This window comes from Lissotriton helveticus, chromosome 7, assembly GCF_964261635.1.
Source record: "Lissotriton helveticus chromosome 7, aLisHel1.1, whole genome shotgun sequence".
NCBI lineage: Eukaryota > Metazoa > Chordata > Amphibia > Caudata > Salamandridae > Lissotriton > Lissotriton helveticus.
The window spans coordinates 755,836,350-755,861,056 of record NC_136068.1 but is presented as its reverse complement, the minus strand read 5'-3'; the positions used below and the strand labels follow the sequence as shown (position 1 = coordinate 755,861,056).

The following is a 24,707-nucleotide window of genomic DNA, read 5'->3' as shown; positions in this document are numbered from 1 at the left end:
AAGTCATGCTTTTGCGTCCAACGTTGCACACTTTTTTTAAATGCACACTAAAATGCAGCCTTTATTTAGTATTCTGGAGTCTGTGTGTGTGGTCTATATAGGGTGTAAATCTCAGCAGTGTGCATGCGCGCGCGCAGTCAGATGTGAAGCAGCCTACACACAGTAGAGAGGCGCGTCGGGGTACAGTAAAGCACTGGCACTCGTGAGCTCAGATGATGGCAGGAGGCTGGTCGAGAATCGGTGCCCTCATAGATGAGGAGTGTCAGAATGAAGTACAATGATGCATGTGCACTAGCAAGTACAATTTCTTAAGCGAGCGGTGCATGAGCGCTGCCCTCAACTATATGACCAGGTTTGAAATAGCACTGATAACACGGGGTACTTGCAGCAGATTATGCATCCACCATATGCAGCGATGAGTAGTCCTCACATGAATTGCTTGTCAGAAACGTGATGCCCTAGGGTCTTGAGCCGGGCAAAATACTTTGAATTTAAATAACACATCCATAGAGAGCTCAATCTGGTATCAAAGTGCAAGTTGACGTAAACCCAAATAAATAAAGGAAACACCTGGCACTTGACACATTCCAGTAAAGGCAAAAGCTTGTAAACACCACTCCTTGTTATAATTTAGTCTTGCAATGAAACGCAATGACGCCTATGTGTTTGGTTGACAAAACAACATTTTGTTATATTTTGCTTTTCAGCATGATTTGGAATGGTTCCACATGATGGGAAAAAGGTGGAGGGCCCATTGGGAGGAGGACAATCACTCTGTATACGGATGGTATCATGAGGGCCCTTCATGGGAGGTAAGAAAACTGATGCTATATTTTTTTACATTGTAGTGAAGGGCTATGTAAGTTGTCTACATTGTGGGTGGAGTCTACATGCACATCAGTATGAATTTGAGACATATAGCTGTGTAATCAATATTAAAGATTACTTTGAATGTTGAGCGCTCATTTGAAGACAATGAAATTGCTCATGGATAATAACGGCTGGTGTAAGCCTTCTGTTCCCAATGTTTGACTTTCTGTTTCCCTCTCTTTAATTTGAAACTTTAAACCGTCGTTGGATGGAATGTAATACTAGCCTTTTACCGCCCACCTGCTTCTGGTGATACCGGTTGTTGAAGGACCTCTCCCTTGCCTTGTAATAGGCCCTCACCTGTGGCTTAGGATATATATATCTTCTTGAGTTCCTTATCAAACAGTGTCTTTTAGACAACAGTGGTCCTTTGGAGTGAAGAAGTTAGGGAACAATAAAATATAGACAGAATCATAGCTATATTTGTTTTGACATATCCAGCCTAGACAGAGGTCTGATATTTACTTATGAGTCAATTGTGAAAGTATTATACAATAATACACAAGGTAGGGCACAAGCCTGTGCCATACTAATCACACATATACATACATACAAGGGGAGAAAACAGGGGGGGGCTTTTTTAGGCAAAAGCAATGGGTTAGTTGCACTTATAGTTTTGGTAATGTCAGAGTACAACAAAAATAAACCACAACACCTTTACACATTTAGTAAACACAATTTAGCTTGTATAAGGTGTTTCAAGGGTGTCGACGGCGTTTCGATCCGCTATCAGCAATATGCAGATCATCATCAGGACATAATATATATATGCCTAAGGGTAGCCTCACTTCTCTATGGAAGGAAGGACATCAAGGACCAATTGGTCCGGGCTGCACTGCCACTGATAAGGAACAACAACCCGACACTGCACGACCTCTGGTCCTTAGCACCTCTGAAGGGCCACTCTAAATGCGGTAACTGTGTGGTCTGCGAATTTACTATTGAATGTAAGGAATTTGTTTTCAATGACATCAGGAATGAACTTAAAATGTTTACTAACTGTAACACGTGCAATGTAGTATGTGCCATCTTTTGTCCTTGCAATAAAATATATGTAGGTCAAACCACCCAGAAAATCTGCCTTCGCATCTCCCAACACAGATGCAGGATATGATGCAAAACAGCAAATGCTCCATTGGTTGAGCATTTCCTACAAAAGGGACACTCTGAAAATGACATCCGCTGGACTATAATCAATGCCATAAACCTACCCCCCAGAGGTGATGACATCACAAGAATCTTAAACAAAGAGGGGCTTAAATGGATTCTAAAGACAGAAATCCTAAATACAGGACTTAACCTCCTTGAGGATTGGACCTCATTGATATAATGCGGAACAATACTCAACGTACATCTATATGTAATCTCAAACACCTTGACTTTCTGAGTTCTATGAATTGTTCTTAAATTTTAATTCAAAATTTGATTCTGCACGTCGCCTTAATCTTTATTGTTGTCACTACGTTGGCTAACCTTGCCCCTCTCCAAGATAGCCACCGAAATATCACCCCATCACAAGCACTTCACATGCCCATACTAATCCATGAAAGGGGCGCAGAGATGATGATATCATGTGAACGTGACAAGCCACCCCCGTGCCTCTTGAGCTGTTCTCATACACCTGACTCAAATATATACTTTCATTTAAAAAAAATCTTCCCTGAATCTTGAACAACAAAGACTAAAAGTCATGCTTTTGCGTCCAACGTTGCACATTTTTTTAAATGCACACTAAAATGCAGCCTTTATTTAGTATTCTGGAGTCTGTGTGTGTGGTCTATATAGGGTGTAAATCTCTGCAGTGTGCATGTGTGCATGCGCGCGCGCAGTCGGATGTGAAGCAGCCTACACACAGTAGAGAGGCGCGTCAGGGTACAGTAAAGCACTGGCACTCGTGAGCTCAGATGATGGCAGGAGGCTGGTCGAGAATCGGTGCCCTCATAGATGAGGAGTGTCAGAATGAAGTACAATGATGCATGTGCACTAGCAAGTACAATTTCTTAAGCGAGCGGTGCCCTCAACTATATGACTAGGTTTGAAATAGCACTGATAACACGGGGTACTTGCAGCAGATTATGCATCCACCATATGCAGCGATGAGTAGTCCTCACATGAATTGCTTGTCAGAAACGTGATGCCCTAGGGTCTTGAGCCGGGCAAAATACTTTGAATTTAAATAACACATCCATAGAGAGCTCAATCTGGTATCAAAGTGCAAGTTGACGTAAACCCAAATAAATAAAGGAAACACCTGGCACTTGACACATTCCAGTAAAGGCAAAAGCTTGTAAACACCACTCCTTGTTATAATTTAGTCTTGCAATGAAACGCAATGACGCCTATGTGTTTGGTTGACAAAACAACATTTTGTTATATTTTGCTTTTCAACATGATTTGGAATGGTTCCACACAATGGGAATAAGGTGGCGGGCCCAGTGGGAGGCAGACAACCTGTCAGTATACGGATGGTATCATGAGGGCCCTTCATGGGAGGTAAGAAAACTGATGCTATATTTTTTTACATTGTAGTGAAGGGCTATGTAAGTTGTCTACATTGTGGGTGGAGTCTACATGCACATCAGTATGAATTTGAGACATATAGCTGTGTAATCAATATTAAAGATTGCTTTGAATGTTGAGCGCTCATTTGAAGACAATGAAATTGCTCATGGATAATAACGGCTGGTGTAAGCCTTCTGTTCCCAATGTTTGACTTTCTGTTTCCCTCTCTTTAATTTGAAACTTTAAACCGTCGTTGGATGGAATGTAATACTAGCCTTTTACCGCCCACCTGCTTCTGGTGATACCGGTTGTTGAAGGACCTCTCCCTTGCCTTGTAATAGGCCCTCACCTGTGGCTTAGGATATATATATCTTCTTGAGTTCCTTATCAAACAGTGTCTTTTAGACAACAGTGGTCCTTTGGAGTGAAGAAGTTAGGGAACAATAAAATATAGACAGAATCGTAGCTATATTTGTTTTGACATATCCAGCCTAGACAGAGGTCTGATATTTACTTATGAGTCAATTGTGAAAGTATTATACAATAATACACAAGGTAGGGCACAAGCCTGTGCCATACTAATCACACAGATACATACATACAAGGGGAGAAAACAGGGGGGGGGCTTTTTTAGGCAAAAGCAATGGGTTAGTTGCACTTATAGTTTTGGTAATGTCAGAGTACAACAAAAATAAACCACAACACCTTTACACATTTAGTAAACACAATTTAGCTTGTATAAGGTGTTTCAAGGGTGTCGACGGCGTTTCGATCCGCTATCAGCAATATGCAGATCATCATCAGGACATAATATATATATGCCTAAGGGTAGCCTCACTTCTCTATGGAAGGAAGGACATCAAGGACCAATTGGTCCGGGCTGCACTGCCACTGATAAGGAACAACAACCCGACACTGCACGACCTCTGGTCCTTAGCACCTCTGAAGGGCCACTCTAAATGCGGTAACTGTGTGGTCTGCGAATTTACTATTGAATGTAAGGAATTTGTTTTCAATGACATCAGGAATTAACTTAAAATGTTTACTAACTGTAACACGTGCAATGTAGTATGTGCCATCTTTTGTCCTTGCAATAAAATATATGTAGGTCAAACCACCCAGAAAATCTGCCTTCGCATCTCCCAACACAGATGCAGGATATGATGCAAAACAGCAAATGCTCCATTGGTTGAGCATTTCCTACAAAAGGGACACTCTGAAAATGACATCCGCTGGACTATAATCAATGCCATAAACCTACCCCCCAGAGGTGATGACATCACAAGAATCTTAAACAAAGAGGGGCTTAAATGGATTCTAAAGACAGAAAGCCTAAATACAGGACTTAACCTCCTTGAGGATTGGACCTCATTGATATAATGCGGAACAATACTCAACGTACATCTATATGTAATCTCAAACACCTTGACTTTCTGAGTTCTATGAATTGTTCTTAAATTTTAATTCAAAATTTGATTCTGCACGTCGCCTTAATCTTTATTGTTGTCACTACGTTGGCTAACCTTGCCCCTCTCCAAGATAGCCACCGAAATATCACCCCATCACAAGCACTTCACATGCCCATACTAATCCATGAAAGGGGCGCAGAGATGATGATATCATGTGAACGTGACAAGCCACCCCCGTGCCTCTTGAGCTGTTCTCATACACCTGACTCAAATATATACTTTCATTTAAAAAAAATCTTCCCTGAATCTTGAACAACAAAGACTAAAAGTCATGCTTTTGCGTCCAACATTGCACATTTTTTTAAATGCACACTAAAATGCAGCCTTTATTTAGTATTCTGGAGTCTGTGTGTGTGGTCTATATAGGGTGTAAATCTCTGCAGTGTGCATGTGTGCATGCGCGCGCGCAGTCGGATGTGAAGCAGCCTACACACAGTAGAGAGGCGCGTCAGGGTACAGTAAAGCACTGGCACTCGTGAGCTCAGATGATGGCAGGAGGCTGGTCGAGAATCGGTGCCCTCATAGATGAGGAGTGTCAGAATGAAGTACAATGATGCATGTGCACTAGCAAGTACAATTTCTTAAGCGAGCGGTGCCCTCAACTATATGACTAGGTTTGAAATAGCACTGATAACACGGGGTACTTGCAGCAGATTATGCATCCACCATATGCAGCGATGAGTAGTCCTCACATGAATTGCTTGTCAGAAACGTGATGCCCTAGGGTCTTGAGCCGGGCAAAATACTTTGAATTTAAATAACACATCCATAGAGAGCTCAATCTGGTATCAAAGTGCAAGTTGACGTAAACCCAAATAAATAAAGGAAACACCTGGCACTTGACACATTCCAGTAAAGGCAAAAGCTTGTAAACACCACTCCTTGTTATAATTTAGTCTTGCAATGAAACGCAATGACGCCTATGTGTTTGGTTGACAAAACAACATTTTGTTATATTTTGCTTTTCAGCATGATTTGGAATGGTTCCACACAATGGGAATAAGGTGGCGGGCCCAGTGGGAGGCAGACAACCTGTCAGTATACGGATGGTATCATGAGGGCCCTTCATGGGAGGTAAGAAAACTGATGCTATATTTTTTTACATTGTAGTGAAGGGCTATGTAAGTTGTCTACATTGTGGGTGGAGTCTACATGCACATCAGTATGAATTTGAGACATATAGCTGTGTAATCAATATTAAAGATTGCTTTGAATGTTGAGCGCTCATTTGAAGACAATGAAATTGCTCATGGATAATAACGGCTGGTGTAAGCCTTCTGTTCCCAATGTTTGACTTTCTGTTTCCCTCTCTTTAATTTGAAACTTTAAACCGTCGTTGGATGGAATGTAATACTAGCCTTTTACCGCCCACCTGCTTCTGGTGATACCGGTTGTTGAAGGACCTCTCCCTTGCCTTGTAATAGGCCCTCACCTGTGGCTTAGGATATATATATCTTCTTGAGTTCCTTATCAAACAGTGTCTTTTAGACAACAGTGGTCCTTTGGAGTGAAGAAGTTAGGGAACAATAAAATATAGACAGAATCGTAGCTATATTTGTTTTGACATATCCAGCCTAGACAGAGGTCTGATATTTACTTATGAGTCAATTGTGAAAGTATTATACAATAATACACAAGGTAGGGCACAAGCCTGTGCCATACTAATCACACAGATACATACATACAAGGGGAGAAAACAGGGGGGGGGCTTTTTTAGGCAAAAGCAATGGGTTAGTTGCACTTATAGTTTTGGTAATGTCAGAGTACAACAAAAATAAACCACAACACCTTTACACATTTAGTAAACACAATTTAGCTTGTATAAGGTGTTTCAAGGGTGTCGACGGCGTTTCGATCCGCTATCAGCAATATGCAGATCATCATCAGGACATAATATATATATGCCTAAGGGTAGCCTCACTTCTCTATGGAAGGAAGGACATCAAGGACCAATTGGTCCGGGCTGCACTGCCACTGATAAGGAACAACAACCCGACACTGCACGACCTCTGGTCCTTAGCACCTCTGAAGGGCCACTCTAAATGCGGTAACTGTGTGGTCTGCGAATTTACTATTGAATGTAAGGAATTTGTTTTCAATGACATCAGGAATTAACTTAAAATGTTTACTAACTGTAACACGTGCAATGTAGTATGTGCCATCTTTTGTCCTTGCAATAAAATATATGTAGGTCAAACCACGCAGAAAATCTGCCTTCGCATCTCCCAACACAGATGCAGGATATGATGCAAAACAGCAAATGCTCCATTGGTTGAGCATTTCCTACAAAAGGGACACTCTGAAAATGACATCCGCTGGACTATAATCAATGCCATAAACCTACCCCCCAGAGGTGATGACATCACAAGAATCTTAAACAAAGAGGGGCTTAAATGGATTCTAAAGACAGAAAGCCTAAATACAGGACTTAACCTCCTTGAGGATTGGACCTCATTGATATAATGCGGAACAATACTCAACGTACATCTATATGTAATCTCAAACACCTTGACTTTCTGAGTTCTATGAATTGTTCTTAAATTTTAATTAAAAATTTGATTCTGCACGTCGCCTTAATCTTTATTGTTGTCACTACGTTGGCTAACCTTGCCCCTCTCCAAGATAGCCACCGAAATATCACCCCATCACAAGCACTTCACATGCCCATACTAATCCATGAAAGGGGCGCAGAGATGATGATATCATGTGAACGTGACAAGCCACCCCCGTGCCTCTTGAGCTGTTCTCATACACCTGACTCAAATATATACTTTCATTTAAAAAAAATCTTCCCTGAATCTTGAACAACAAAGACTAAAAGTCATGCTTTTGCGTCCAACATTGCACATTTTTTTAAATGCACACTAAAATGCAGCCTTTATTTAGTATTCTGGAGTCTGTGTGTGTGGTCTATATAGGGTGTAAATCTCTGCAGTGTGCATGTGTGCATGCGCGCGCGCAGTCGGATGTGAAGCAGCCTACACACAGTAGAGAGGCGCGTCAGGGTACAGTAAAGCACTGGCACTCGTGAGCTCAGATGATGGCAGGAGGCTGGTCGAGAATCGGTGCCCTCATAGATGAGGAGTGTCAGAATGAAGTACAATGATGCATGTGCACTAGCAAGTACAATTTCTTAAGCGAGCGGTGCCCTCAACTATATGACTAGGTTTGAAATAGCACTGATAACACGGGGTACTTGCAGCAGATTATGCATCCACCATATGCAGCGATGAGTAGTCCTCACATGAATTGCTTGTCAGAAACGTGATGCCCTAGGGTCTTGAGCCGGGCAAAATACTTTGAATTTAAATAACACATCCATAGAGAGCTCAATCTGGTATCAAAGTGCAAGTTGACGTAAACCCAAATAAATAAAGGAAACACCTGGCACTTGACACATTCCAGTAAAGGCAAAAGCTTGTAAACACCACTCCTTGTTATAATTTAGTCTTGCAATGAAACGCAATGACGCCTATGTGTTTGGTTGACAAAACAACATTTTGTTATATTTTGCTTTTCAGCATGATTTGGAATGGTTCCACACAATGGGAATAAGGTGGCGGGCCCAGTGGGAGGCAGACAACCTGTCAGTATACGGATGGTATCATGAGGGCCCTTCATGGGAGGTAAGAAAACTGATGCTATATTTTTTTACATTGTAGTGAAGGGCTATGTAAGTTGTCTACATTGTGGGTGGAGTCTACATGCACATCAGTATGAATTTGAGACATATAGCTGTGTAATCAATATTAAAGATTGCTTTGAATGTTGAGCGCTCATTTGAAGACAATGAAATTGCTCATGGATAATAACGGCTGGTGTAAGCCTTCTGTTCCCAATGTTTGACTTTCTGTTTCCCTCTCTTTAATTTGAAACTTTAAACCGTCGTTGGATGGAATGTAATACTAGCCTTTTACCGCCCACCTGCTTCTGGTGATACCGGTTGTTGAAGGACCTCTCCCTTGCCTTGTAATAGGCCCTCACCTGTGGCTTAGGATATATATCTTCTTGAGTTCCTTATCAAACAGTGTCTTTTAGACAACAGTGGTCCTTTGGAGTGAAGAAGTTAGGGAACAATAAAATATAGACAGAATCGTAGCTATATTTGTTTTGACATATCCAGCCTAGACAGAGGTCTGATATTTACTTATAAATCAATTGTGAAAGTATTATACAATAATACACAAGGTAGGGCACCCTGTGCCCTACTAATCACACAGATACATACATACAAGGGGAGAAAACAGGGGGGGGGGTCTTTTTTAGGCAAAAGCAATGGGTTAGTTGCACTTATAGTTTTGGTAATGTCAGAGTACGACAAAAATAAACCACAACACCTTTACACATTTAGTAAACACAATTTAGCTTGTATAAGGTGTTTCAAGGGTGTCAACGGCGTTTCGATCCGCTATCAGCAATATGCAGATCATCATCAGGACATAATATATATATGCCTAAGGGTAGCCTCACTTCTCTATGGAAGGAAGGACATCAAGGACCAATTGGTCCGGCTGCACTGCCACTGATAAGGAACAACAACCCGACACTGCACGACCTCTGGTCCTTAGCACCACTGAAGGGCCACTCTAAATGCGGTAACTGTGTGGTCTGCGAATTTACTATTGAATGTAAGGAATTTGTTTTCAATGACATCAGGAATGAACTTAAAATGTTTACTAACTGTAACACGTGCAATGTAGTATGTGCCTTCTTTTGTCCTTGCAATAAAATATATGTAGGTCAAACCACCCAGCAAATCTGCCTTCGCATCTCCCAACACAGATGCAGGATATGATGCAAAACAGCAAATGCTCCATTGGTTGAGCATTTCCTACAAAAGGGACACTCTGAAAATGACATCCGCTGGACTATAATCAATGCCGTAAACGTACCCCCCAGAGGTGATGACATCACAAGAATCTTTAACAAAGAGGAGCTTAAATGGATTCTAAAGACAGAAAGCCTAAATACAGGACTCAACCTCCTTGAGGATTGGACCTCCTTGATATAATGCGGAACAATACTTAACGTACATCTATATGTAATCTCAAACACCTTGACTTTCTGAGTTCTATGAATTGTTCTTAAATTTTAAATTTTAATTCAAAATTTGATTCTGCACGTCGCCTTAATCTTTATTGTTGTCACTACCTTGGTTAACCGTGCCCCTCTCCAAGATAGCCACCGAAATATCACCCCATCACAAGCACTTCACATGTCCATACTAATCCATGAAAGGGGCGCAGAGATGATAATATCATGTGAACGTGACAAGCCACCCCTGTGCCTCTTGAGCTGTTCTCATACACCTGACTCGAATATATACTTTCATTTAAAAAAAATCTTCCCTGAATCTTGAACAACAAAGACTAAAAGTCATGCTTTTGCGTCCAACGTTGCACATTTTTTTAAATGCACATTAAAATGCAGCCTTTATTTAGTATTAAGGAGTCTGTGTGCATGGTTTATATAGGGTGTAAATCTCTGCAGTGTGCATGTGTGCATGCGCGCACGCAGCCGGATGTGAAGCAGCCTACACACAGTAGAGAGGTGCGTCAGGGTACAGTAAAGCACTGGCACTTGTGAGCTCAGATGATGGCAGGCGGCTGGTCGAGAATCGGTGCCCTCATAGATGAGAGGAGTGTCAGAATGAAGTACAATGATGCATGTGCACTTGCAAGTACAATTTCTTAAGCGAGCGGTGCATGAGCGGTGCCCTCAACTATATGAATAGGTTTGAAATAGCACTGATAGCATGGGGTACTTGCAGCAAATTATGCATCCGCCATATGCAGCGATGAGTAGTCCTCACATGAATTGCTTGTCATAAAAGTGATGCCCGAGGGCCTTGAGCCGGGCAAAATACTTTGAATTTAAATAACACAGCCATAGAGAGCTCAATCTCGTATCAAAGTGCAAGTTGACTTAAACCCAAATAAATAAAAAAACACCTGGCACTTGACACATTCCAGTAAAGGCAAAAGCTTGTAGAGTAAACAACACTCCTTGTTATAATTTAGTCTTGCAGTGAAACGCAATGACGCCTATGTGTCACAAGAATCTTAAACAAAGAGGAGCTTAAATGGATTCTAAAGACAGAAAGCCTAAATACAGGACTTAACCTCCTTGAGGATTGGACCTCATTGATGTAATGCGGAACAATACTCAACGTACATCTATATGTAATCTCAAACACCTTGACTTTCTGAGTTCTATGAATTGTTCTTAAATTTTAAATTTTAATTCAAAATTTGATTCTGCACATCGCCTTAATCTTTATTGTTGTCACTACCTTGGCTAACCTTGCCCCTCTCCAAGATAGCCACCGAAATATCACCCCATCACAAGCACTTCACATGTCCATACTAATCCATGAAAGGGGGGCAGAGATGATGATATTATATCAACGTGACAAGCCACCCCCGTGCCTCTTGAGCTGTTCTCATACACCTGACTCAAATATATACTTTCTTTTAAAAAAAATCTTACCTGAATCTTGAACAACAAAGACTAAAAGTCATGCTTTTGCGTCCAACGTTGCACACTTTTTTTAAATGCACACTAAAATGCAGCCTTTATTTAGTATTCTGGAGTCTGTGTGTGTGGTCTATATAGGGTGTAAATCTCTGCAGTGTGCATGCGCGCGCGCAGTCAGATGTGAAGCAGCCTACACACAGTAGAGAGGCGCGTCGGGGTACAGTAAAGCACTGGCACTCGTGAGCTCAGATGATGGCAGGAGGCTGGTCGAGAATCGGTGCCCTCATAGATGAGGAGTGTCAGAATGAAGTACAATGATGCATGTGCACTAACAAGTACAATTTCTTAAGCGAGCGGTGCATGAGCGGTGCCCTCAACTATATGACTAGGTTTGAAATAGCACTGATAACACGGGGTACTTGCAGCAGATTATGCATCCACCATATGCAGCGATGAGTAGTCCTCACATGAATTGCTTGTCAGAAACGTGATGCCCTAGGGTCTTGAGCCGGGCAAAATACTTTGAATTTAAATAACACATCCATAGAGAGCTCAATCTGGTATCAAAGTGTAAGTTGACGTAAACCCAAATAAATAAAGGAAACACCTGGCACTTGACACATTCCAGTAAAGGCAAAAGCTTGTAAACACCACTCCTTGTTATAATTTAGTCTTGCAATGAAACGCAATGACGCCTATGTGTTTGGTTGACAAAACAACATTTTGTTATATTTTGCTTTTCAGCATGATTTGGAATGGTTCCACATGATGGGAAAAAGGTGGAGGGCCCTTTGGGAGGAGGGCAATCACTCTGTATACGGATGGTATCATGAGGGCCCTTCATGGGAGGTAAGAAAACTGATGCTATATTTTTTTACATTGTAGTGAAGGGCTATGTAAGTTGTCTACATTGTGGGTGGAGTCTACATGCACATCAGTATGAATTTGAGACATATAGCTGTGTAATCAATATTAAAGATTGCTTTGAATGTTGAGCGCTCATTTGAAGACAATGAAATTGCTCATGGATAATAACGGCTGGTGTAAGCCTTCTGTTCCCAATGTTTGACTTTCTGTTTCCCTCTCTTTAATTTGAAACTTTAAACCGTCGTTGGATGGAATGTAATACTAGCCTTTTACCGCCCACCTGCTTCTGGTGATACCGGTTGTTGAAGGACCTCTCCCTTGCCTTGTAATAGGCCCTCACCTGTGGCTTAGGATATATATATCTTCTTGAGTTCCTTATCAAACAGTGTCTTTTAGACAACAGTGGTCCTTTGGAGTGAAGAAGTTAGGGAACAATAAAATATAGACAGAATCGTAGCTATATTTGTTTTGACATATCCAGCCTAGACAGAGGTCTGATATTTACTTATGAGTCAATTTTGAAAGTATTATACAATAATACACAAGGTAGGGCACAAGCCTGTGCCATACTAATCACACAGATACATACATACAAGGGGAGAAAACAGGGGGGGGCTTTTTTAGGCAAAAGCAATGGGTTAGTTGCACTTATAGTTTTGGTAATGTCAGAGTACAACAAAAATAAACCACAACACCTTTACACATTTAGTAAACACAATTTAGCTTGTATAAGGTGTTTCAAGGGTGTCGACGGCGTTTCGATCCGCTATCAGCAATATGCAGATCATCATCAGGACATAATATATATATGCCTAAGGGTAGCCTCACTTCTCTATGGAAGGAAGGACATCAAGGACCAATTGGTCCGGGCTGCACTGGCACTGATAAGGAACAACAACCCGACACTGCACAACCTCTGGTCCTTAGCACCTCTGAAGGGCCACTCTAAATGCTGTAACTGTGTGGTCTGCGAATTTACTATTGAATGTAAGGAATTTGTTTTCAATGACATCAGGAATGAACTTAAAATGTTTACTAATTGTAACACGTGCAATGTAGTATGTGCCATCTTTTGTCCTTGCAATAAAATATATGTAGGATGTAGGTCAAACCACCCAGAAAATCTGCCTTCGCATCTCCCAACACAGATGCAGGATATGATGCAAAACAGCAAATGCTCCATTGGTTGAGCATTTCCTACAAAAGGGACACTCTGAAAATGACATCCGCTGGACTATAATCAATGCCATAAACGTACCCCCCAGAGGTGATGACATCACAAGAATCTTAAACAAAGAGGGGCTTAAATGGATTCTAAAGACAGAAAGCCTAAATACAGGACTTAACCTCCTTGAGGATTGGACCTCATTGATATAATGCGGAACAATACTCAACGTACATCTATATGTAATCTCAAACACCTTGACTTTCTGAGTTCTATGAATTGTTCTTAAATTTTAATTCAAAATTTGATTCTGCACGTCGCCTTAATCTTTATTGTTGTCACTACGTTGGCTAACCTTGCCCCTCTCCAAGATAGCCACCGAAATATCACCCCATCACAAGCACTTCACATGCCCATACTAATCCATGAAAGGGGCGCAGAGATGATGATATCATGTGAACGTGACAAGCCACCCCCGTGCCTCTTGAGCTGTTCTCATACACCTGACTCAAATATATACTTTCATTTAAAAAAAATCTTCCCTGAATCTTGAACAACAAAGACTAAAAGTCATGCTTTTGCGTCCAACGTTGCACATTTTTTTAAATGCACACTAAAATGCAGCCTTTATTTAGTATTCTGGAGTCTGTGTGTGTGGTCTATATAGGGTGTAAATCTCTGCAGTGTGCATGTGTGCATGCGCGCGCGCAGTCGGATGTGAAGCAGCCTACACACAGTAGAGAGGCGCGTCAGGATACAGTAAAGCACTGGCACTCGTGAGCTCAGATGATGGCAGGAGGCTGGTGGAGAATCGGTGCCCTCATAGATGAGGAGTGTCAGAATGAAGTACAATGATGCATGTGCACTAGCAAGTACAATTTCTTAAGCGAGCGGTGCCCTCAACTATATGACTAGGTTTGAAATAGCACTGATAACACGGGGTACTTGCAGCAGATTATGCATCCACCATATGCAGCGATGAGTAGTCCTCACATGAATTGCTTGTCAGAAACGTGATGCCCTAGGGTCTTGAGCCGGGCAAAATACTTTGAATTTAAATAACACATCCATAGAGAGCTCAATCTGGTATCAAAGTGCAAGTTGACGTAAACCCAAATAAATAAAGGAAACACCTGGCACTTGACACATTCCAGTAAAGGCAAAAGCTTGTAAACACCACTCCTTGTTATAATTTAGTCTTGCAATGAAACGCAATGACGCCTATGTGTTTGGTTGACAAAACAACATTTTGTTATATTTTGCTTTTCAGCATGATTTGGAATGGTTCCACACAATGGGAATAAGGTGGCGGGCCCAGTGGGAGGCAGACAACCTGTCAGTATACGGATGGTATCATGAGGGCCCTTCATGGGAGGTAAGAAAACTGATGCTATATTTTTTTACATTGTAGTGAAGGGCTATGTAAGTTGTCTACATTGTGGGTGGAGTCTACATGCACATCAGTATGAATTTGAGACATATAGCTGTGTAATCAATATTAAAGATTGCTTTGAATGTTGAGCGCTGATTTGAAGACAATGAAATTGCTCATGGATAATAACGGCTGGTGTAAGCCTTCTGTTCCCAATGTTTGACTTTCTGTTTCCCTCTCTTTAATTTGAAACTTTAAACCGTCGTTGGATGGAATGTAATACTAGCCTTTTACCGCCCACCTGCTTCTGATGATACCGGTTGTTGAAGGACCTCTCCCTTGCCTTGTAATAGGCCCTCACCTGTGGCTTAGGATATATATCTTCTTGAGTTCCTTATCAAACAGTGTCTTTTAGACAACAGTGGTCCTTTGGAGTGAAGAAGTTAGGGAACAATAAAATATAGACAGAATCGTAGCTATATTTGTTTTGACATATCCAGCCTAGACAGAGGTCTGATATTTACTTATAAATCAATTGTGAAAGTATTATACAATAATACACAAGGTAGGGCACAAGCCTGTGCCATACTAATCACACAGATACATACATACAAGGGGAGAAAACAGGGGGGGGCTTTTTTAGGCAAAAGCAATGGGTTAGTTGCACTTATAGTTTTGGTAATGTCAGAGTACAACAAAAATAAACCACAACACCTTTACACATTTAGTAAACACAATTTAGCTTGTATAAGGTGTTTCAAGGGTGTCGACGGCGTTTCGATCCGCTATCAGCAATATGCAGATCATCATCAGGACATAATATATATATGCCTAAGGGTAGCCTCACTTCTCTATGGAAGGAAGGACATCAAGGACCAATTGGTCCGGGCTGCACTGCCACTGATAAGGAACAACAACCCGACACTGCACAACCTCTGGTCCTTAGCACCTCTGAAGGGCCACTCTAAATGCTGTAACTGTGTGGTCTGCGAATTTACTATTGAATGTAAGGAATTTGTTTTCAATGACATCAGGAATGAACTTAAAATGTTTACTAATTGTAACACGTGCAATGTAGTATGTGCCATCTTTTGTCCTTGCAATAAAATATATGTAGGATGTAGGTCAAACCACCCAGAAAATCTGCCTTCGCATCTCCCAACACAGATGCAGGATATGATGCAAAACAGCAAATGCTCCATTGGTTGAGCATTTCCTACAAAAGGGACACTCTGAAAATGACATCCGCTGGACTATAATCAATGCCATAAACGTACCCCCCAGAGGTGATGACATCACAAGAATCTTAAACAAAGAGGGGCTTAAATGGATTCTAAAGACAGAAAGCCTAAATACAGGACTTAACCTCCTTGAGGATTGGACCTCATTGATATAATGCGGAACAATACTCAACGTACATCTATATGTAATCTCAAACACCTTGACTTTCTGAGTTCTATGAATTGTTCTTAAATTTTAATTCAAAATTTGATTCTGCACGTCGCCTTAATCTTTATTGTTGTCACTACGTTGGCTAACCTTGCCCCTCTCCAAGATAGCCACCGAAATATCACCCCATCACAAGCACTTCACATGCCCATACTAATCCATGAAAGGGGCGCAGAGATGATGATATCATGTGAACGTGACAAGCCACCCCCGTGCCTCTTGAGCTGTTCTCATACACCTGACTCAAATATATACTTTCATTTAAAAAAAATCTTCCCTGAATCTTGAACAACAAAGACTAAAAGTCATGCTTTTGCGTCCAACGTTGCACATTTTTTTAAATGCACACTAAAATGCAGCCTTTATTTAGTATTCTGGAGTCTGTGTGTGTGGTCTATATAGGGTGTAAATCTCTGCAGTGTGCATGTGTGCATGCGCGCGCGCAGTCGGATGTGAAGCAGCCTACACACAGTAGAGAGGCGCGTCAGGGTACAGTAAAGCACTGGCACTCGTGAGCTCAGATGATGGCAGGAGGCTGGTGGAGAATCGGTGCCCTCATAGATGAGGAGTGTCAGAATGAAGTACAATGATGCATGTGCACTAGCAAGTACAATTTCTTAAGCGAGCGGTGCCCTCAACTATATGACTAGGTTTGAAATAGCACTGATAACACGGGGTACTTGCAGCAGATTATGCATCCACCATATGCAGCGATGAGTAGTCCTCACATGAATTGCTTGTCAGAAACGTGATGCCCTAGGGTCTTGAGCCGGGCAAAATACTTTGAATTTAAATAACACATCCATAGAGAGCTCAATCTGGTATCAAAGTGCAAGTTGACGTAAACCCAAATAAATAAAGGAAACACCTGGCACTTGACACATTCCAGTAAAGGCAAAAGCTTGTAAACACCACTCCTTGTTATAATTTAGTCTTGCAATGAAACGCAATGACGCCTATGTGTTTGGTTGACAAAACAACATTTTGTTATATTTTGCTTTTCAGCATGATTTGGAATGGTTCCACACAATGGGAATAAGGTGGCGGGCCCAGTGGGAGGCAGACAACCTGTCAGTATACGGATGGTATCATGAGGGCCCTTCATGGGAGGTAAGAAAACTGATGCTATATTTTTTTACATTGTAGTGAAGGGCTATGTAAGTTGTCTACATTGTGGGTGGAGTCTACATGCACATCAGTATGAATTTGAGACATATAGCTGTGTAATCAATATTAAAGATTGCTTTGAATGTTGAGCGCTGATTTGAAGACAATGAAATTGCTCATGGATAATAACGGCTGGTGTAAGCCTTCTGTTCCCAATGTTTGACTTTCTGTTTCCCTCTCTTTAATTTGAAACTTTAAACCGTCGTTGGATGGAATGTAATACTAGCCTTTTACCGCCCACCTGCTTCTGATGATACCGGTTGTTGAAGGACCTCTCCCTTGCCTTGTAATAGGCCCTCACCTGTGGCTTAGGATATATATCTTCTTGAGTTCCTTATCAAACAGTGTCTTTTAGACAACAGTGGTCCTTTGGAGTGAAGAAGTTAGGGAACAATAAAATATAGACAGAATCGTAGCTATATTTGTTTTGACATATCCAGCCTAGACAGAGGTCTGATATTTACTTATAAATCAATTGTGAAAGTATTATACAATAATACACAAGGTAGGGCACAAGCCTGTGCCCTACTAATCACACAGATACATACATACAAGGGGAGAAAACAGGGGGGGGTCTTTTTTAGGCAAAAGCAATGGGTTAGTTGCACTTATAGTTTTGGTAATGTCAGAGTACGACAAAAATAAACCACAACACCTTTACACATTTAGTAAACACAATTTAGCTTGTATAAGGTGTTTCAAGGGTGTCAACGGCGTTTCGATCCGCTATCAGCAATATGCAGATCATCATCAGGACATAATATATATATGCCTAAGGGTAGCCTCACTTCTCTATGGAAGGAAGGACATCAAGGACCAATTGGTCCGGGCTGCACTGCCACTGATAAGGAACAACAACCCGACACTGCACGACCTCTGGTCCTTAGCACCACTGAAGGGCCACTCTAAATGCGGTAACTGTGTGGTCTGCGAATTTACTATTGAATGTAAGGAATTTGTTTTCAATGACATCAGGAATGAACTTAAAATGTTTACTAACTGTAACACGTGCAATGTAGTATGTGCCTTCTTTTGTCCTTGCAATAAAATATATGTAGGTCAAACCACCCAGCAAATCTGCCTTCGCATCTCCCAACACAGATGCAGGATATGATGCAAAACAGCAAATGCTCCATTGGTTGAGCATTTCCTACAAAAGGGACACTCTGAAAATGACATCCGCTGGACTATAATCAATGCCGTAAACGTACCCCCCAGAGGTGATGACATCACAAGAATCTTTAACAAAGAGGAGCTTAAATGGATTCTAAAGACAGAAAGCCTAAATACAGGACTCAACCTCCTTGAGGATTGGACCTCCTTGATATAATGCGGAACAATACTCAACGTACATCTATATGTAATCTCAAACACCTTGACTTTCTGAGTTCTATGAATTGTTCTTAAATTTTAAATTTTAATTCAAAATTTGATTCTGCACGTCGCCTTAATCTTTATTGTTGTCACTACCTTGGTTAACCTTGCCCCTCTCCAAGATAGCCACCGAAATATCACCCCATCACAAGCACTTCACATGTCCATACTAATCCATGAAAGGGGCGCAGAGATGATAATATCATGTGAACGTGACAAGCCACCCCTGTGCCTCTTGAGCTGTTCTCATACACCTGACTCAAATATATACTTTCATTTAAAAAATATCTTCCCTGAATCTTGAACAACAAAGACTAAAAGTCATGCTTTTGCGTCCAACGTTGCACATTTTTTTAAATGCACATTAAAATGCAGCCTTTATTTAGTATTAAGGAGTCTGTGTGCATGGTTTATATAGGGTGTAAATCTCTGCAGTGTGCATGTGTGCATGCGCGCACGCAGCCGGATGTGAAGCAGCCTACACACAGTAGAGAGGTGCGTCAGGGTACAGTAAAGCACTGGCACTTGTGAGCTCAGATGATGGCAGGCGGCTGGTCGAGAATCGGTGCCCTCATAGATGAGAGGAGTGTCAGAATGAAGTACAATGATGCATGTGCACTTGCAAGTACAATTTCTTAAGCGAGCGGTGCATGAGCGGTGCCCTCAACTATATGAATAGGTTTGAAATAGCACTGATAGCATGGGGAACTTGCAGCAGAGTATGCATCCGCCATATGCAGCGATGAGTAGTCCTCACATGAATAGCTTTTCATAAAAGTGGTGCCCGAGGGCCTTTAGCCGGGCAAAATACTTTGAATTTAAATAACACAGCCATAGAGAGCTCAATCTCGTATCAAAGTGCAAGTTGACTTAAACCCAAATAAATAAAAAAACACCTGGCACTTGACACATTCCAGTAAAGGCAAAAGCTTGTAGAGTAAACAACACTCCTTGTTATAATTTAGTCTTGCAGTGAAACGCAATGACGCCTATGTGTCACAAGAATCTTAAACAAAGAGGAGCTTAAATGGATTCTAAAGACAGAAAGCCTAAATACAGGACTTAACCTCCTTGAGGATTGGACCTCATTGATATAATGCGGAACAATACTCAACGTACATCTATATGTAATCTCAAACACCTTGACTTTCTGAGTTCTATGAATTGTTCTTAAATTTTAATTTTTAATTCAAAATTTGATTCTGCACATCGCCTTAATCTTTATTGTTGTCGCTACCTTGGCTAACCTTGCCCCTCTCCAAGATAGCCACCGAAATATCACCCCATCACAAGCACTTCACATGTCCATACTAATCCATGAAAGGGGCGCAGAGATGATGATATCATGTGAACGTGACAAGCCACCCCCGTGCCTCTTGAGCTGTTCTCATACACCTGACTCAAATATATACTTTCATTTAAAAAAAATCTTCCTTGAATCTTGAACAACAAAGACTATAAGTCATGCTTTTGCGTCCAACGTTGCACATTTTTTTAAATGCACACTAAAATGCAGCCTTTATTTAGTATAATGGAGTCTGAGTGTGTGGTCTATATAGGGTGTAAATCTCTGCAGTGTGCATGTGTGCATGCGCGCGCAGTCGGATGTGAAGCAGCCTACACACAGTAGAGAGGCGCATCAGGGTACAGTAAAGCACTGGCACTCGTGAGCTCAGATGATGGCAGGAGGCTGGTCGAGAATCGGTGCCCTCATAGATGAGGAGTGTCAGAATGAAGTACAATGATGCATGTGCACTAGCAAGTACAATTTCTTAAGCGAGCGGTGCATGAGCGGTGCCCTCAACTATATGACTAGGTTCGAAATAGCACTGATAGCATGGGGTACTTGCAGCAGATTATGCATCAACCATATGCAGCGATGAGTAGTCCTCACATGAATTGCTTGTCAGAAACGTGATGCCCGAGGGCCTTGAGCCGGGCAAAATACTTTTAATTTAAATAACAAAGCCATAGAGAGCTCAATCTCGTATCAAAGTGCAAGTTGACTTAAACCCAAATAAATAAAGAAAACACCTGGTACTTGACATTCCAGTAAAGGCAAAAGCTTGTAGAGTAAACACCACTCCTTGTTATAATTTAGTCTTGCAGTGAAACGCAATAACGCCTATGTGTTTGGTTGATAAAACAAAATTTTGTTATATTTTGCTTTTCAGAATAATTTACAATATTTTCGCCATATGGGAATGAGGTGGAGGGATATACTGGAGGCAGCAAACCACGGCCTCTTTGTAAGGTTCCTCCCAGACTCATCATGGGAGGTAAGGAAACTGATTCTATTTTTTTTACATTGTAGTGAAGGGCTATGTAAGTTGTCTACATTGTGGGTGGAGTCTACATGCACATCAGTATGAATTTGAGACATATAGCTGTGTAATCAATATTAAAGATTGCTTTGAATGTTGAGCGCTAATTTGAAGACAATGAATTTGCTCATGGATAATAACGGCTGGTGTAAGCCTTCTGTTCCCAATGTTTGACTTTGTTTCCCTCTTTTTAATTTGAAACATTAAACCGTCGTTGGATGGAATGTAATACTAGCCTTTTACCGCCCACCTGCTTCTGGTGATACCGGTTGTTGAAGGACCTCTCCCTTGCCTTGTAATAGGCCCTCACCTGTGGCTTAGGATATATATCTTCTTGAGTTCCTTATCAAACAGTGTCTTTTAGACAACAGTGGTCCTTTGGAGTGAAGAAGTTAGGGAACGATAAAATATAGACAGAATCGTAGCTATATTTGTTTTGACATATCCAGCCTAGACAGAGGTCTGATATTTACTTATGAATCAATTGTGAAAGTATTATACAATAATACACAAGGTAGGGCACAAGCCTGTGCCCTACTAATCACACAGATACATACATACAAGGGGAGAAAACAGGGGGGGTCTTTTTTAGGCAAAAGCAATGGGTTAGTTGCACTTATAGTTTTGGTAATGTCAGAGTACAACAAAAATAAACCACAACACCTTTACACATTTAGTAAACACAATTTAGCTTGTACAAGGTGTTTCAAGGGTGTCGACGGCGTTTCGATCCGCTATCAGCCTCACTTCTCTATGGAAGGAAGGACATCAAGGACCAATTGGTCCGGGCTGCACTGCCACTGATAAGGAACAACAACCCGACACTGCACGACCTCTGGTCCTTAGCACCACTGAAGGGCCACTCTAAATGCGGTAACTGTGTGGTCTGCGAATTTACTATTGAATGTAAGGAATTTGTTTTCAATGACATCAGGAATGAACTTAAAATGTTTACTAACTGTAACACGTGCAATGTAGTATGTGCCATCTTTTGTCCTTGCAATAAAATATATGTAGGTCAAACCACCCAGAAAATCTGCCTTCGCATCTCCCAACACAGATGCAGGATATGATGCAAAACAGCAAATGCTCCATTGGTTGAGCATTTCCTACAAAAGGGACACTCTGAAAATGACATCCGCTGGACTATAATCAATGCCGTAAACGTACCCCCCAGAGGTGATGACATCACAAGAATCTTGTGAGCTCAGATGATGGCAGGCGGCTGGTCGAGAATCGGTGCCCTCATAGATGAGAGGAGTGTCAGAATGAAGTACAATGATGCATGTGCACTTGCAAGTACAATTTCTTAAGCGAGCGGTGCATGAGCGGTGCCCTCAACTATATGAATTTGAGACATATAGCTGTGTAATCAATATTAAAGATTGCTTTGAATGTTGGGCGCTCATTTGAAGACAATGAAATTGCTCATTGATAATAACGGCTGGTGTAAACCTTCTGTTCCCAATGCAGCGATGAGTAGTCCTCACATGAATTGCTTGTCATAAAAGTGATGCCCGAGGGCCTTGAGCCGGGCAAAATACTTTGAATTTAAATAACACAGCCATAGAGAGCTCAATCTCGTATCAAAGTGCAAGTTGACTTAAACCCAAATAAATAAAAAAACACCTGGCACTTGACACATTCCAGTAAAGGCAAAAGCTTGTAGAGTAAACAACACTCCTTGTTATAATTTAGTCTTGCAGTGAAACGCAATGACGCCTATGTGTCACAAGAATCTAAAACAAAGAGGAGCTTAAATGGATTATAAAGACAGAAAGCCTAAATACAGGACCTAACCTCCTTGAGGATTGGACCTCATTGATATAATGCGGAACAATACTCAACGTACATCTATATGTAATCTCAAACACCTTGACTTTCTGAGTTCTATGAATTGTTCTTAAATTTTAAATTTTAATTCAAAATTTGATTCTGCACGTCGCCTTAATCTTTATTGTTGTCACTACCTTGGCTAACCTTGCCCCTCTCCAAGATAGCCACCGAAATATCACCCCATCACAAGCACTTCACATGTCCATACTAATCCATGAAAGGGGCAAAGAGATAATGATATCATGTGAACGTGACAAGCCACCCCCGTGCCTCTTGATCTGTTCCCATACACCTGACTCAAATATATACTTTCATTTAAAAAAATCTTACCTGAATCTTGAACAACAAAGACTAAAAGTCATGCTTTTGCGTCCAACGTTGCACATGTTTTTTAAATGCACACCAAAATGCAGCCTTTATTTAGTATTCTGGAGTCTGTGTGTGTGGTCTATATAGGGTGTAAATCTGTGCAGTGTGCATGTGTGCAAGCGCGCGCAGTCGGATGTGAAGCAGCCTACACACAGTAGAGAGGCGCGTCAGGGTACACTAAAGCATTGGCACTCGTTAGCTCAGATGATGGCAGGAGGCTGGTCGAGAATCGGTGCCCTCATAGATGAGGAGTGTCAGAATGAAGTACAATGATGCATGTGCACTAGCAAGTACAATTTCTTAAGCGAGCGGTGCATGAGCGGTGCCCTCAACTATATGACTAGGTTTGAAATAGCATTGATAGCATGGGGTACTTGCAGCAGATTATGCATCCACCATATGCAGCGATGAGTAGTCCTCACATGAATTGCTTGTCAGAAACGTGATGCCCTAGGGTCTTGAGCCGGGCAAAATACTTTGAATTTAAATAACACATCCATAGAGAGCTCAATCTGGTATCAAAGTGCAAGTTGGCGTAAACCCAAATAAATAAAGGAAACACCTGGCACTTGACACATTCCAGTAAAGGCAAAAGCTTGTAAACACCACTCCTTGTTATAATTTAGTCTTGCAATGAAACGCAATGACGCCTATGTGTTTGGTTGACAAAACAACATTTTGTTATGTTTTGCTTTTCAGCATGATTTGGAATGGTTCCACATGATGGGAAAAAGGTGGAGGGCCCATTGGGAGGAGGAAAATCACTCTGTATACGGATGGTATCATGAGGGCCCTTCATGGGAGGTAAGAAAACTGATGCTATATTTTTTTACATTGTAGTGAAGGGCTATGTAAGTTGTCTACATTGTGGGTGGAGTCTACATGCACATCAGTATGAATTTGAGACATATAGCTGTGTAATCAATATTAAAGATTGCTTTGAATGTTGAGCGCTCATTTGAAGACAATGAATTTGCTCATGGATAATAACGGCTGGTGTAAGCCTTCTGTTCCCAATGTTTGACTTTGTTTCCCTCTTTTTAATTTGAAACATTAAACCGTCATTGGATGGAATGTAATAATAGCCTTTTACCGCCCACCTGCTTCTGGTGATACCGGTTGTTGAAGGACCTCTCCCTTGCCTTGTAATAGGCCCTCACCTGTGGCTTAGGATATATATCTTCTTGAGTTCCTTATCAAACAGTGTCTTTTAGACAACAGTGGTCCTTTGGAGTGAAGAAGTTAGGGAACAATAAAATATAGACAGAATCGTAGCTATATTTGTTTTGACATATCCAGCCTAGACAGAGGTCTGATATTTACTTATGAATCATTTGTGAAAGTATTATACAATAATACACAAGGTAGGGCACAAGCCTGTGCCCTACTAATCATACAGATACATACATACAAGGGGAGAAAACAGGGGGGGTCTTTTTTAGGCAAAAGCAATGGGTTAGTTGCAC

General features: G+C 41.3%; 1 protein-coding gene and 1 long non-coding RNA gene across 2 annotated transcripts in view; one reads left to right on the top strand and one right to left on the bottom strand.

Annotated features, from left to right (window-relative positions):
* The window catches only part of LOC144767022 (uncharacterized), a 146,409-nt gene that overhangs the window by 111,715 nt on the left and 9,987 nt on the right, over positions 1–24,707 (bottom strand). The gene's annotated exons all lie outside the window — the stretch shown is intronic.
* Positions 3,283–24,228, top strand: LOC144767108 (uncharacterized). Its single transcript, XM_078650716.1, has 9 exons — positions 3,283–3,363; positions 5,811–5,915; positions 8,363–8,467; positions 12,063–12,167; positions 14,621–14,725; positions 17,177–17,281; positions 20,887–20,991; positions 23,941–24,045; positions 24,175–24,228. The coding sequence occupies exons 1-9, from the start codon at positions 3,283–3,285 to the stop codon at positions 24,226–24,228; spliced, it is 870 nt and encodes a 289-aa protein (XP_078506842.1).